The sequence below is a fragment of the Orbicella faveolata genome, unplaced genomic scaffold (assembly GCF_042242905.1).
Source record: "Orbicella faveolata isolate gen_17 unplaced genomic scaffold, um_ofav_v1 contig_47, whole genome shotgun sequence".
NCBI classification, from domain to species: Eukaryota; Metazoa; Cnidaria; class Anthozoa; order Scleractinia; family Merulinidae; genus Orbicella; species Orbicella faveolata.
Window position 1 is genome coordinate 25,469,197 of NW_028301577.1, and position 15,804 is coordinate 25,485,000.

The 15,804-nt window shown below is 38.3% G+C and overlaps 2 protein-coding genes and 1 long non-coding RNA gene across 3 annotated transcripts in view; all 3 read left to right on the top strand.

The window, feature by feature from the left end:
- LOC149097743 (uncharacterized) overlaps positions 1-15,804 on the top strand; it is a 73,382-nt gene that overhangs the window by 49,758 nt on the left and 7,820 nt on the right. The window lies entirely within an intron of this gene.
- LOC149097749 (serine/threonine/tyrosine-interacting-like protein 1) lies at positions 2,090-13,521 on the top strand. The gene is made up of 10 exons (XM_089278933.1): positions 2,090-2,268; positions 3,929-3,977; positions 5,052-5,113; positions 6,163-6,262; positions 7,253-7,324; positions 8,078-8,145; positions 10,338-10,483; positions 11,586-11,713; positions 12,207-12,322; positions 13,182-13,521. The coding sequence occupies exons 1-10, from the start codon at positions 2,209-2,211 to the stop codon at positions 13,311-13,313; spliced, it is 933 nt and encodes a 310-aa protein (XP_089135059.1). The 5' UTR covers positions 2,090-2,208; the 3' UTR covers positions 13,314-13,521.
- LOC149097750 (eukaryotic translation initiation factor 3 subunit C-like) overlaps positions 13,641-15,804 on the top strand; it is a 4,239-nt gene continuing 2,075 nt past the window's right edge. Inside the window, exons 1-3 of the mRNA XM_089278948.1 lie at positions 13,641-13,969; positions 14,996-15,045; positions 15,180-15,804. The exon at positions 15,180-15,804 is cut by the window's right edge and continues 2,075 nt beyond it. Of these exons, the coding sequence (XP_089135074.1) occupies positions 13,931-13,969; positions 14,996-15,045; positions 15,180-15,279 (189 nt within the window). The 5' untranslated portion in view covers positions 13,641-13,930 and the 3' untranslated portion in view covers positions 15,280-15,804. The remainder of the gene's footprint in view (positions 13,970-14,995; positions 15,046-15,179) is intronic.

The window sequence follows — 15,804 nt, forward strand, 5'->3', positions numbered from 1 at the left end:
CTCGTGGGCAATTAGAAGTCTCAAAGAAAGCTTAAACAGGAACCAGTTGTCAAAAATTAAATTGACATTTAGTTACTAATACTTTTCCTGGGGCGTGGCTCTCACTAACAAAACACTACGGGGAACAAAGCAAAGCTATTTAATACACAGCCCTGAGGACTATAGAGAGTCTATAGACCATGATAATAATGCATAACTGATAAAGAACGAGTTAGTGTAGTTATGCCTTCTGACGAACCTTTCTCGATGCGCAGGTAATGTTGATTATCGATAATTGGTTCGAATTCTGAGATTTGGGAGCGGAGTACATGGAAAAAACAGTAAAGATATAGTCACAAACTCCTCCAGAAATAGAAAGATAGACCTACCGTTAATTAGACATTCCTTCTCTAAAATTATAAGAGTTGTATCAAACTGTGATCAGGAAAATAAGTTTTCGGAGAAACATTAAAAAAAGAAATCTTACTTATTGCTTACAAGGACTGTTTTAAACTTTATGAGACATCCAAATACATCAGCTTTACGCTTGAATACTGATGAGCTGTTTTTACAGGTTTGAAAATACAAGTCCTTCTTCAGGTGTAAACTAGAAAAGAACTTAGGGAATAAATTTTGAAAATCTAATATTTTAACATCATTGACTTCATCAGATCGTGTTTCTTTACTTTCAGCCAGATTTGGCAACAGTGTTATTGACGGTTTAATTAGACATGCTACACCAGTTTTGTACCCATTATATTGGGCTCGTCTATTATCTGTTTTGCTTTTAAAATGAAGCAGTATGCTATTAAACCAAATTTATTGCGCTCGAATTCACTTTGGTTAATTACTAAGAACCCTCTCGTGTCTTTGTCACGCTTGAATACTGATGAGCTCTTTTAAGCAAGAAGCCTGTGTTTATAAATTTGAAAGCATGCTTTTTTTTTCAAGCGTAAGCTAGAAAGAAACATAAAAACACTAATGTTTGAACATCACTGACTTAATAAGATCGTGTTTCTTTGGGCAGATTTGGCAATAGTGTTACTGACGGTTTAATTAGACATGCTACACCAATTTTTTACCCCGCATTATATTAGGCGCGTCTGTTTTCCATTTCCCATGGTTTCAATGTAAATAGAAACGGACCTTGTTTGCGAAAAATTACCATTCAGTATTCTTTTTTCACGGCTGGCGCGGGTCTCGGCCAGTTGTTTTATCTCGGATACTCAGGCATCAATAAAATACTGGAAAGTTTGCCGAAGAGTTCAGTAGGTGGTTAAGTCGTTTATGAATTATGATATGATCACAATTTATGAATTCCTAGTGCAAAAGGTTATAGTCGATAAGTCCAACACGTGAGCTGAACAACTCCGTTGATAGCATAGCAGTAGAAAGTGAAAATGAGCGCAGAAAAGTTTGTAAACGTGTCGTTAATGTAGCGTAACTTGTCTAATCAACTGTAAATTCGTGGCAGTTGAAATGATAAGAAACACTGGTAATGTTATTGATGTTCAAACGTTAGACTATGAACATTTATTTATAAATTTGACTTCCACCTTTCACCAAGAGAAGGGAGAAGAAAAAGTGTACCCTTTACTGTCTTTTGCAAACGGCTAAAATAGACGAGCGACAAATCAGTATCAGTGAATTTTCGCGATCTCGTCGAGACCCAGGAGCAGTTAGTGGGAGCGAGAGAGGACGTTATCTAAGAAATATGATTCTTTTTAAATTTGCTATCTTGTTCAAAACTTCCTCTACTGAACGAATTGTAGTTTCCCAATCAACTCTTGGCTGAAACACAGGAAACAGTTCACAGGTGCAATTTCACCCGCGTCCCTCACTCTTCCCTCCAAAGTAAATTCTTATCCGGAGCCACAGGTTTCCTTTCAAGGGGCAACTGGGGGCATGTATGCATGGTCCTTAAGAAAATTGCGCAAAAATTTAAGAGCCTTATTATGATCCGGTTCGAGTGAAATTGGTTCTGTTCGGTTTCCAGTCCAAAATGAACCGTAGAGGAACCAGTCCCGAACCCACGCCCTACCCCTCCCCTGGTTGACGCATAGGAACCGCAACCGATTGACTGGCGACCAATAGCAACGGGTGAGCAACGAGACGCACGAGAACGAAAACAAACATGGCGGCGGTGGAAGTCGACTTCTTTTAACAGTTACTGTTTTGAAGTGCAAAGCTTAAAACTAATTTGTTCACTAGCACTTGGGTAGAAAATAGATGTCGTCAACAGGGACTATTCTATCTGAGTGCACAGAGGTGTATAATATTCTCAATCAGGTAAAAAATTTGACAGTTTTCTCTGAGTTTTAAAGCTCGGGCCCCAGGCCAGTTGTTCGAAAGGTGGATAACGCTATCCAGTGAATAAATCACTATCCAATGGATAAGTGTTGACAAAACAAACCACGCTATCCGCTGGATAGTGATTTATCCAGTGGATAGCGTTACCTACCTTTTGAGCAACTGGGGCCTGAACGATATTACTACAGTCGTTGCCTCATGAATCTCTTTACTGTTGTATGATATATACAGTGTGGGGCCCAGTTGTCGGCCGGGCCCAGTTCTCGGCCACTTTTTGTTCAGCGTTTACTTTTCGCGCCACAAATGAATCTGAATGAAAAGCAATTGTTTCCAAAGGTAGCTTGATTCCTTGTCTTCCGTTCTGCCGAATTTTGTTTCGTCCTGCCGAGTTTTTCTGTGAGCACGTCGAGGTGACGCGAAGGTAGGTGAATTTGGTTTCCCCGAAAACGTGTTTGTTTACGGCTACTCGAATTACATGGTTTAATTCAAGTTTATATTTTGTCCGTCTAGAAAGCCCAAATGAGCCAATTCTTGGCATAGAGGATGTAGAGTGATAAAGCCATCTGTTAAATATAAACTTTTCCTGGCCTGTTTAATTCTTTGACCTAAAATCACTCCTTAATATTTCCTTAGTACTTTTGCGTATTTGCCTATTCTCGGCCACCCTGCTCGCGTTCAACACTAAAAACGCTCATAGTTTTGTGTGGAGTATTCGTGTCAAGTCAGTTGTAACATAGTTAGTGGAGGGGACTAACTCCACTAACTATGGTTGTAAAAATAAAGCTGTAATGGGGTGGCATGCTAAAAACTATGAGCTCTGACTTAACCCCATTTTAAATACCCAACTCTTTTTTAGCCTTGCTTGACTGCACTTAAGAGTAAAACTAGGTGTGCAAAAAACTTCCTTTTCTAACTTGAAACAAAGCTCTTTAAGGATAATTTGTGATCGAAATATCAAAACACAAGCCTTATAAGTGATTTAACAACAAAAAATGGTAATAAAGCGTTGTTATTCTGAGGAATCGCGTGCACTCTTTTGTGGCCGAGAACTGGGCCCGCTGGCCGATAACTGGGCCCACGAATGAAGCCTCTATTTTCGTTATTACTCGGAAGAAAACAGCTTTGAGCAGTCGATAGCTCTACATGTGTAAACTGAATACTGAAGCTAGTTAAGCGTGAAATTTTAAGTCCTGACAGCAATTCCAAGGTAAGAAATACAAGTTTACGTTTTTTGTGGCCGAGAACTGGGCCCCATACTGTATTGCCACCTCCATCATCTGCCAACTTCTTTATTTCGTGATAGGCAGCTTGTTGGTAATAATGATCAAGGCTAAAGCTTTTTCAAACTGTATTTACAACACTGCTGGTGAAGCTAAGCTTAGCTAAGGGCCATTCACTTTAAATTTTGAGTCTTATATCCACTCTGATTCATTTCCCTTAGCTCTTCCAGTGGACGGAAAAGGGTTGTATGAATGAAAAGGGGTTGGAAACATGAGAAAAAAACTGGTTTTATTTTACAAAACTTGGCCTTGCATGTGGACCCAGCAAATGTTTGAACCTTGTGCAGAAAACCACTTACAAATAATAGACAGTTTGAAATAAAGGTCAGTTGAAAGTGTTGTTTTTATCATCTTCTTAGGTTGGGCATTACCCAAGGCTGAGTGATCCCAATTATTTGCTTCTTTTGGGTATGTTCGTAATAAAATGAACAATGATAGGGCAGATGGCCATTGCTATAGCTTCGCCTGGATTTAAAGACCTTGGACGTTCGGTGACCCCTATTTCTCTTTTGATAGATCATTTTCTCTACCAACTTTCTACGTTTAGCGAAAAAATGAAGAAAATCTATCAACTAAATGTACCATTTTTTGCAAAATGCACCATCAAATTCCGTTCTTTTTAGTGTTCCATTTATTTGTGTGACGGTTTGAAATGACTCTTGAAGGGTTAAGTTTTGTGAAAACGTTGGTGATGTTTGGAATTATTTATGCAACAGACCCACTCCTACAAAATATGACTAAGATCGTTTTCCACTCACCTTTGTTATTTTTAACTTTTAAACCCCTGTAGACCATGCTGAATTATGTATGCCAATTTTTCAAAACGCTTAATTACCCCGGAAACAAAGTTGGTGACCCCCAATTTTTTTTGTATTTCTGACACAAGTAACTCATTATCTGACTGCAGTAAAAATTTTAAAATTACCTATCAACTGGAAAATGTTCACACAAACATCTTTAAAAGGGCCATTAAAATCATTTCAAACAGGTGCACCTAACACATGATTCTTTTAGATTTCTAAGGGGCCAGCTACTTTAATCCAAGAAGATTATTGAAAGGGCCGGTGCAATGTGTGTACTGTAGGAAAGTGTGTTAAAAAGGCACAACAATTTTCTGGTGAAGTTGTATTAAAGGGTTAGAGACTCCCATATCTATGAAAAGGTCAGGGATGCTCATCAGAAAATTTGAACTAAACATGTAAAGGATATCAATCTGGACGTGGCTTGAGCTTTATTTGACTCCTTTGAATTAAGAGCACTTTTATCAATATGCACCGTAAAAGATACTTTGACAGTTAAAAATAGTGGCATGTCATCCTGAATGCCTTAAGTAAGACCGCAGAACCCTTGATTTATACCCCTATACTAAGTGAGATGACAAGCTGCGATCCATGACCTTTTCATAGGGGAGTTCCCCCCTGGCTCATTCCTCACAAGGCACAAAATGAAATTAGTGACACTCTGATTGATTGTGTTTTGCAGATACAAGACAACGTCATGACTACAATGAAAGCCACATTATAACAGCAAAATTTGCTCCAAGGGTTAGTTGAATAAAGGCACACAGTGATAACTGAATTCATTTTGGGTGCTAATTTATTTTTGGTAGCTCATTAGGAAACAGGTTGTTTATAATTTAGAAAGGCATTGTTACACACTGTAAATTAGGGATATGGTGCTTATTTCTTTTTTTCATTTAACCTCACAATTTTTGTGTTACAGCACTTTGACAATGAATCACAATAGACATAATAATTCAAGAGATGTGACTCACAGTAACACAAGCTAGACTCATTTGATTCATACCGGCAATTACTTTCATTGGTACATGTATGTGACTTATCAGAAGGGGGCCACTTTTTGGAATGAGCGGATGGGGATAAATCAGATCACTACTGGCAGTAGCTGAACATTAAATGATGGATAATTAAAAAAGTCAAATGTTTTTCAGATGAGTATAATTACTATAAATAATGTTGTTTGCTTGAAAAAGTGAGAATATTATTCAAACTAGATTTCATTGTGTTGTCACATGCACAACTAATTTAGACCAAATTTTGTATTACTCCTTTAATTTCTATCATCTCTGGTGCATGCAGTCTTAAGTGCAATTTCCAGAGGTCTTTGTGCAGTTGTGATGTCACCATAAAAAAGTCTGTAGTTAGTAAGTAATGGATGACTAATAAAATGAATTCAAAACTTAGAAATTATGCAATTAAATAATAATGATAATAATGTTTGAAATTACATGTTTAGCTTGTCATATAGTGATGCATTGTGTGGTTGTAGAATATATCCATACCTTCCTCATGATCATGTATGGAAGGTTTTTTGTTTTGATCTTCAAAGACCAAAAATTCCAATTTAGCATGGTTATGGTCCCTTCTAAACAAAATTTGGGTTTTGCAACCCTCCACTGCTTCAGAATTTCCAGTGATCCTTCATGGGATGGATATGGATATTTGCTAGAACCACACATTAATTATTAAAAAAAAAGAAGCATGAGATGTTATTTTAATATTTAATGCACCAGCTTTAATTTATGTTCACCAAAAATTGTAATAACTAGTTTAAATTTCTTGTTTCTCTTAAGAATGATATCGGTGCTTTCACCATTCCTCACGATGCTGAGTTGCAGACCAAGGAACATGTTGTAGTTTACGACAGTAACACTGGTTCACTTAAAGACAAAAGTGAGTTCTTTCAGTTTATGGGTGTTGTAATCAAAATTAATCAACGGTGGCAAAAAATAACATTCCAAGAAATTAACATTCCAAGAAATCAACATGACTTGTTAACATAATAGTAATAATTTTTGTTATTTGCATTTATTTAGTTAAAAACAAGGTATCATTAAAATAAGTTTTACCGGGACCTTCAAAGGGACTTGTGATATTTATATTGGGGTTTATCAATATTAATAACTAAAAAGAGAGTTTGACGTTGCGACCGCTGGGGTCGCCAATGCAACCAAATTTTTATCACTGGTGACTAACTTTTCACGCCTTTTACTGAAATACTTTTGCTGGCAACTAAATTTGAATATGTACACCCAAATTATTCAGGTAGTTAATGACTGTACTTATAAAAAACTTTAGTTCAAATCAATTGTCTCAAGTGATATCATCGCCTGCATCTAAGCATGAACACATGACGCTGAAACATACTCTAACAGGGTGTCAAACGAGGCATGATTGGCCATCAAACATTCAAAGTTCAGCAGACCGTGGCATGAACTTTCGCACTTAAAGTTCAGCACACGAAATGGCAGAAAGATTGGACATTGAAGACTTCTTCAGAGAAATTGACCCTGACCTGTGTCAGTATGCATACGACTTTCGCGAATGTGGTTTTACTTCTAGTATAATTAATGGTTACCATGAAATGTTGGCGGGAGCAAGACTTTCAGAGTCTTTCAGTATATATCCCCGAAGGACATTGACAACTGATTTTAAACATTTTGAGTGTGAAGGTTTGTGTTACGGTCTGCTAAACTTCAAATGTTTGATGACAAATCATGCCATGTTTGACACCCAATTAGAGCATGTTTTGACTTGTTCATGCTTAGATGCAAGCAATGGTAACTTTTAATAATGCTTCCCCTGCTTATTCTGAGTCATGTTATCTTAATATTGAGTTAAGTTTGATATCGTGATTATAATAAGACATAAATTATTTTTCAGACAGCACTGCTTTGTCTTGTGCCAAGCTGATGTGGGAAATGGGAAGCAAGAATCCTGTAAAAGTTGTCAAAGGTATCTTTTTGGAACATTTTTTTTGTATACTTTCACCTGCTTTCAGTGTTATGGCATAGACGACATCTTTCAACCATCTTTCAACATGCCATCTTTCGACATGCCATGTAGACAGCTGAAAGACCGTTAAACTGTGAAGCTGGCAATGTTTCCGGTTATTAGCAGAACAAATTAATGACAAATAAATGATAATTACTGACCTCAAATGAATGAGGAAGATTGTGGACTTTGCATGTTGAACATCTCAATTTATGGGATAATTCAAACGATTTTAGTGTAGTCGATTAGCTCTCAGTGGTGACTTGCGGTAGAATTGGGCTGCTACCACTCAGTTAATATTAGACAGATTGATACTCCTAGGCTTAGTTTGATGTCAAATAAATCCATTTTTCTGATCTCAGAATCTCAAATCCTTTGTTACAACTCTTTGTTTTCTCAATTTTGTGCATTTCTTTCTGTCTCAAAGTCTAGATAAAGGACTTTAATGAAGTCTTATAGGGTTACACACTTGGATTTGATCCTCAGGTTTTAAGCTAGCCCACAAGCAGGCTCAGCTCTGAGTCTGCACATGTGAGTGGTGAAGGGTGAGTCTGCAAGCAAAGTTGTCTAGCAGGGAGGGGTCTGGTGAAGAGGTGTCAGAAACCTCTCCACTCTCATGTGTGTTCCTCAAACTTTAGCCTTCAGCCTGCAGCCTGCAGGCTAGTTTAGAGCTTTATGGCATAGAGAAACAGTTTTATATTTCTCTATTTTCAGGTGGATATGAGGAATTTTCAGCATTGTACCCATTTCTTCGTACTCAGAAGATCATTTACATGCCTAGGGTAAGTTTGTGCACTATTCAAATTAGATTCTTTTCATGGCCTCCATGCATCTCCTCACCAATGAATTATTTCCAAAAATGTTTTAATTAATAAGATGATTAATAAGATGATGTTTTGTTTATGTTACAGTAAAGAGTATAATATTGACTGTGGTGAATTAACTAATAAAGAGATCTCCTATGCATTTTAATGTCTGTCATCCCATATGATCTCATTTTACAATGTAGATTCCCAAGAGGGGTACTCTGTGAATGGTTTGGGTCCATGTGGGGGTGTGCTGCTGAGATACTGAAACCCTCACCCTATACTAGACCATCATCAGCTTGATTTTGCGACCCTATTTTAGACTAGGCACCAAAACCCCCTACCCTATCCCAGACTAGCTAATTTCCATGTAGGAACGTTTTCACTATTATAGTCTAACATTTACTGTCTAAACCAATATCATACAAAGTCACTTCCAAGTCTCAATTTGTCTAAAATTTTATAGAACCCCACTTCACGCTTCACTTTGGCAGCCCAAGGCCACTGGCACAAGCAGCGAATTTTTTTGCGTGGGTCACAATGGGCAATTCCAGAAAATATCTATACCTATATCATGGACGGCTTTTAGGATTTCCAAAGGGGAGGGGGTTCTTTGAACTGGAATTCTGAAGGAATAGGGGGGTATTTATGATTAGAAATCTGAAGGCATGGGGGGATTTCACAGGTGGGATTTCTGGAGTAGAAGGAGTAGAGTGAGTTCCTTGAAAACGCTATTGTTGTGGACTTTTGTAGTTCGTAAATAGACCACGAACGTATGACCGTGGAAGCAGAAGACAAGCATCGATTGATCAGACACATGTTTAGGCTCATTACTTATAGAAGTGAACAGTAAAATGTGGGTTTCACATTTACCTTGATGAATTTCTTGTCAGATGAATAAAATCTGAAAATATATCTTACTTTCTCTTTGCTCCCATCTCCCATCCAATGAACATCAAAAAACTCGCACCAGTCCCTCGCTTCCAGGGAATGCCTGCCAGATTATTAAGCATTTGGACTGTCAGACTCGATGGTATTTTTGACTGCTGAAAGATTTTAACATTCTGAATTTGAGCTATTTTGCTTTCAAAACGTCAAAACAACACAAGAAAACAAAGAGGAGGAAAATTATCGTAAGTGGTTTTTATTTTTATAGCCAAATTCGGACTTAAAAAGGAGTTTGCACAGCCTGTCCATACGCGGTAGGTTTTTCTTGCTGCTAATAAGATCACAGCCTTAAGGAGGCATAAATTCATGTTCGTTTGTTCATATAGGGGTTGCCAAGTCGAAAATGTACTTCCAAAAAAAAGCGGAATTCCAAAGGGTAGGGGGTTTGACGATTATGAAATTCTGAGGGCATGGGGGGGGGGGAGGGGGGTAACGCATTCTGGAATTTCCAAAGGCAAGGGGGGGGGGGGGGGGTTAAAACATGGAAGCTGTCCGTGGTTGGGTATGGATATTTTCTGGAATTGCCCAATAGAGACATGACCGACACCGGAAACTTTGTAAGTAAAACCTCTCACCCAGGGTAATTGATACGTGACCTTCAAATCAAAACTCCTGCGAGCATTTGGCGATTTGCTTGCATCACTCATGCGTTCATTATATGGTGTTATAGGAATGCCACTCTTGTTTTCAAAAATATGGCGGCCACTACATATACGTACTGAGAGACTGAGGTCACTTGAAAAGAATAAAAAAGTAAATTTTCCATTTACATGCTGTTCTGTTGCCATGCTTCCCTTACTCAGTTGACACTCTATCAATGTCTCCGTCGACACTCAAGTAACAGTCGGTTGATAGTTGGCTGATTGTCAGCCGACTGATATGCATTGATCAATACTCGATGGCTTGCTAGCAAAAATTAGTCAGTCCTTAACTGACTGTTGACCGAGATGTCAATCAATTGTTGATAAAGTGTCAGCTGAGGTGTTGATTGAGTATCGATGGGGTGTCAATCTAGGGTATTGATCAAGCGTATTGATTGAAACTCGTCTGAGGATGCTTTAATAGTACACATGATCCAGATTTTGTACGAGGAATGATAATTAAGCCTGGAGTATGTTTTCTGAAGGGGCAATCCAGACCCTGTCTTCCATCCAAAAGATCATAAGTTAACAGTTAGTAATAATTATTATCGTAATGCCATTACATCAATTTATTAACAGGAACTAGATGTCATCAACACTTATCCAGTGGAGATTATACCTGGTTTCTTGTATGTGGCAACATTCCTACAGTCTCAGGCAGTGAGAGTAATCAAGGATCTCAAAGTCAAGGCAAATGTGATAGTTGGAAAACAAAATGACACAATGTAAGTGCCTTGTATGAGGGTTGTACTGACTCTGGCACAGTTCACGAGCGGAAAACATAGTGAATCACAGATCATGGATGTCAAAATTTCATATTCCTGAAGATTCATGAAAAAAAAGCAAGTAAAGTTCTCTTTTTAATAACCTGCATGCTCATATGGCAGAAAGAGTGTTTGAAGAAAGCAAAATCATGAATTAAAGTCTAAGTACAAGATTTTCAAATTGAAATAAAGTAGCAGGAGGAAATCGGAAAGTAGGCGTAGCACAACCATGTCACAGTAATGGGCAGCCATGTGGGGAAATTATATCCCTAATTGGGTTACCCACTCCTGCATTAGGAAGACAGGGTGCTGGGCCTGGAAAATTTTGAAAATCTGTGTGCATTGAGGCACATTCTGGTGCATTTGTAGCACAAAAAAGTGATTTTTTTGGAGCTGTTTGCAAGATGAGTCTCTTTGGAAGTTCAGTTATAAAAGGCTTCAATGGAAAATGTGCACATGCTGACAAATCATTGGACAAATCTAATACATGTACGCAACACCCGCCAAAATAATATTGCTCTTGTTTTGGAAGTTTGAAAGATACCTATAATAGCTGCCTAAGAAAGAGAAGATCGTGATTATGTTGGTGAAATAAAAATGCGTATTTATAAACTTCCTGACAATAGGTACCCGGTGCAAGTGTATGAAATACCCGGTGATCTGACTTGCATCGGGCACCAGGTAATGTTGGAAACCCTGCTAAGTATTAAGGCTCCATATGTAAATCACACACCTAAATCACTTTTGAGTCCTTTTTGATAGAGGACTCTAACCATTTGGAGGACTCAAAATCACCAAGAATAGAGTGGTGAAATCATGAATATTGATTAGTAATTCAAGTTCTTCACGGGCCACCCAATTATCTTCAGGTCACAGATCACAAAGAATAATTTCTTAAATTCGTGTTTCATGGAAATCACACATCATGAGAATACCCCTGTATGACCCTCTTGTATACAGGTGGTATTTTTTGGGAACCAACCCAGCTAAGGTGTGTTTTAGTCATAATTTCGCTACATTTTGAAACCTTGTGTTCTAATATTGGTTTAATATTTGGGTGCAGATTTGCTGCAGAGGGTATGACACTGGGTAAAGGTGAGAAGAGAGTCAAGCAAGTTCTGACAATACCAATAGAGGACAATGGTGGAGAAGATCTCTACTCACACCTGTCTGACATTATTCATTTCATTGGTAAGAAAACAGAATGTGGAAGATAGGCTATCATCCACACATTCCCAACAGATTCTGTTTTGAGCAGTTAATAATAATAATAATGTTAGCTTTTTCAGCTCCTCCACTGATGACCTTCACAAAGTTGTTCCTTTTACTCTGTGGGTTCCATTCCAGCACCTGTAGGGGCTGTCAAATGCTGACTTCTGTAATGTTTAACCGATCCAATTCCACTTGCATCTCATAATTTCTATGGCTGGAATGTGTTCGTTTTCTGTCTGATATATGTTATGCTTGGAACAAATTCAAGCTTTATGCATATGTCATCTTTTCTTTCCAAGCAACATAAATGTGGTTGTATTATTAAATTCTCCCGTCTCCTATTCGTGACTGCACTTTGTGGGTAGAAGCGTCATGTGACGACCCACAAATATACAATGTGACAAAGGAGACAATCTTTCGCCAGCCTGCTATTCCAATCAAGATTAATTCTTTGCTTGCATTTGCCTTTCAGATGATCATCAAACTAAAGATGGCCGAACAGTTCTGTTGAGTTCAACATTGGGTATTAGTCGCAGTGTGGCTGTAGCGATGGCTTATTACATGTGGAACAAAAAAGTCTCTCTGAAGGTGACCTTGCTTTTTCAAACAATAGTTATATGCCCTTCAATTAAATTTAACTCCTTTGTGTAACCTTACTTGTGAATCATGAAAACTGTTTGTAGATCAAAAACACCTATCCACAACTATTTAGCCTTGTTAGGCCTCATCAGCGTGGCAGTATAGGTAATACCTGGGTTCAAGGTCCCCAGGAAAAAAATAGCAAGTGATGTGAAAATGGTAAGCTTGTGGCTGAAGAATGGCAAAGTAAAGTGTAAAGTACTTGTACTTTATACTAGTTGGCCGGGATCACCGTTACATGTTGGATAGAGTGTATGTCACTTCTTGCCAAAAATTCGTCAGCAATTTCTTTACTGTCTTGGAGCTCCTCTGAGAGAAAAGCAGAAAAAGGGGAGTGGAAAGTAAAAGTGCTTTCTCCCTGCACCCCGCCCCGATCCCGTCCCGTCCTGTTCCTTTATTTCCGTATGGCGATTTCTTTTGTTTGCATTTTTCTCCTCTCTATGAGGTTAGTGGTCTAATATATCCCCGGGGGGTAACTCCCAGAAAAATTTTGTGGGGGGTTTGCGGCCTGCTTCCCAAAACTCCTTACCCTAGGCCTATTTATGACCAAAATTCGCTATTTCAGACCAATGGTTTTATTGATAATGATGAAAATGTAGCTTCTTCTAAAAAAAACATACACAATTTAAGACTAGAGTGCGAAAATCATATCCTGTTTATGACCAAAAGGGCCAAAATCGATGCCCTATTTGTGACCAAAACGGATACAAACCATATCCTTTAGGGCCGCACATACCTATATAGGCCATATAAGGGAGTACCCCCCCCCCGGAATAACTACACTTACGAAGGTTTGTTTTTCTTTCAGGATGCGTACAACCACGTGAAGAAATGCAGAGAAAACATTCAACCAACAAGAGGCTTCATTGAGCAGTTGTCTCGCTGGGAAGAAAAGATGTTTGGTTCTATTGTCACTGACATCAGTGAACCAGAATATTAGCAAGCAATGGAAAAAAAATTAACTTACTTACAAAACGTTTAACTTTTCGGCCAAAATTAGGGTCTCTTTTTTAAAAATGGTTGACACTTGATAATGTTTTAGTACCGTGTAAATAAAATATATCGGTCTTATGCATTCAGTAACGTTTAAATAGGAAGATGTTCTCATCCACTTTGTAAAAAATATAAAGATTGATTTCAAATGCCTACTTTCTTGATCATTGTTGTTTTCCCTCATTTCTTCCTACTTCTCAGCTTGATAGGAGTATGTGCCCGACTGCCATACCGGAAACCCCTCGCCACTCACTTCGCCTTCTCTCCGGATTACGTGTCCGTCCCTCACTTGCTCCTTCTGTTGGCGGATTCCAAACAGTGGTCCCGGGCGGTTGTTTCTTGACTATTAACTCGGATGCGTCCCGGGAGGGGGTGGGGGCCTCTCATATAGAAAGGACGACGGTGCTCGTCACCTTGTTAGGGGTTAAAAAAAGCAGTTTTAGTACTTCTTAGGATGTTTAGCCTCAAGAGGTCCACAGCGAGAGCTTTTGCGGCATTTTAAGGGGTTTTGTGCCACAAATGCGTTGTTTTGGAATTGCAAGTACCCGTTAGGAGTGAAAGAGCATGTCACCGATTCAAAGAGGAACGGTCACTTTTGAAAATGTATGTAGACTAGCATATGAAACGTTAAGTTCTCGGGTGTTACTAAACAGTCCGGTAGTTTGCCAGTTTTGGAAGAAGCGAAGACGTCACGATTCTATTGTTTCGCCAAAATCGCAAAAAATAATCTTGAGAAAAAGCTACTAGATCTATCACTGTCACATTTCATGATCAGCACTGCCCCAGATTAAAAAGCAGTGCATGCACTCACAACAATGCGAGGCATCAGACTGAATTGTTTGAGAAGTCAAACAAAATAAAGGAAGGAAACACTCGCTCTAAACCAGCCAGGCGAATTTTGGAAAACCTTAATTTGCAATTAGCATTTTGTGAAGAAAGGGGAGAGAAATGTCCTTCGTGGAAAAGTCCCAGTGTCGAAACTTTCTGTGTATCTTTTCGCAACCCCTTTCCAACTTAAGCTTTAAGATGACAACAAAAAGAATACTCTGATATAATTATACTTTTAATAATATTACTTTGAGGAAAATTAGGCTACTGACTGATGGGGACACATTTGATACATCACAAGCAGACTACTGTTCTTGGTTCTAGTATCTGACAGCGACAAAACAGTAGTTAGACTTCTTGTATGAAGGGAACCCCTGTTCATAAGAAGAATTTGTGCATAAAATCCGAAGGTCACGAGTTTAGGTCCTGCTCTGACCACTAAGCTGGAGTTGTTTCTTGGTAGACTCCAGTTCAGCTCCTTGATCACGCTTGTAGATAGCCAACTTGTCTGCCTCCCGCGAGTTGGTATTTTTGAGCCTGTTATGTTAATTTGCAAAAATTTTCTCTTTCAGTTTAAGTGGCATGCCTGAAAACTAGCTAGTTGTAGCTAAGTCCATCGACCACTATAAGCATTTAACATTTAACATTTTTTAACAACTTAGGATAGGTCAGATGACAGTCAGTGTCATGTAAAAGTTCATTTCTAGTTTACTTTGTGCTGGTTTTTTTGTTGGTTTTTTGGCTGCCTGGATTGCTTGGTGAATGTTAGATTATCTCGTTTCTTTCTCTGTCGCATGACAGGTATGGAAATTGTTCTGCCAAACAGAGCAACTGCAAGAAATGTTGACAAGGTAATGTCTGTTTTTAACTGCTTCCTGTAGGTCTCGATATTAAAAGATTGGAGGTATGATCAAGTACATTGTACATATGAGAGTGAAATCAATCATAAAATAATGTGAAATTGGCTTTTCTTTTTTTCTCACAGGAAAATTCAAGAGGAAAGCCTGAGAACATATTTGTTCACATATAACAGTGTGTATGACTCATTGAGGTACTTAAACAGTCAGAGGAATGGGGAAATGTAGCAATGCATACAATGTTTACAATACATACTACGGCAACCCTCTTTGGAAAAACTTTTGTACCATATTTTTGATGAAAAAAACTCTGTTAATTGTTATGCCTGACTTTCACCTGCTAATGTCAAAATCAAAATTCGCATTTCTTCTTGAAAATATCCTGTTTGCTTTATTTTGCTCTGAATATCACTCATAAAGATACATTTCTTTGGATCATCCTTTATTTTAATTAACTTCAAAAACTCTCTGTTAGCTAGCTCTTGATTTTGCCCTCTTTCCTCAACCATGCACACCACTTGTACTCAACATTACATCACTCCATGTCATGCTACTTCTACGGATATTTAGGGATGGACCATTATCAATTTTTTTGAGGGGCTGGGGGTTGGGCAATTTTGGGGGGCATGACATTTCTTTCTCACCTTTAGGTTGTGCATGGGTTTTTTTCTTTTTGGTGGGCAATAACTTGTGCAAGAATGTTTTTAATGTCGAAATTCAAAATAATGATAATAGAAAGAACTTCCTCAATTT

Coding starts and splice junctions, on each gene's coding strand:
- LOC149097749 (XM_089278933.1), top strand. CDS start 2,209: ATGTCGTCAACAGGGACTATTCTATCTGAGTGCACAGAGGTGTATAAT. Junction 5,114..6,162: donor CAGCAAAATTTGCTCCAAGG/GTTAGTTGAATA, acceptor GTTTCTCTTAAG/AATGATATCGGTGCTTTCAC. Junction 10,484..11,585: donor GGAAAACAAAATGACACAAT/GTAAGTGCCTTG, acceptor ATTTGGGTGCAG/ATTTGCTGCAGAGGGTATGA.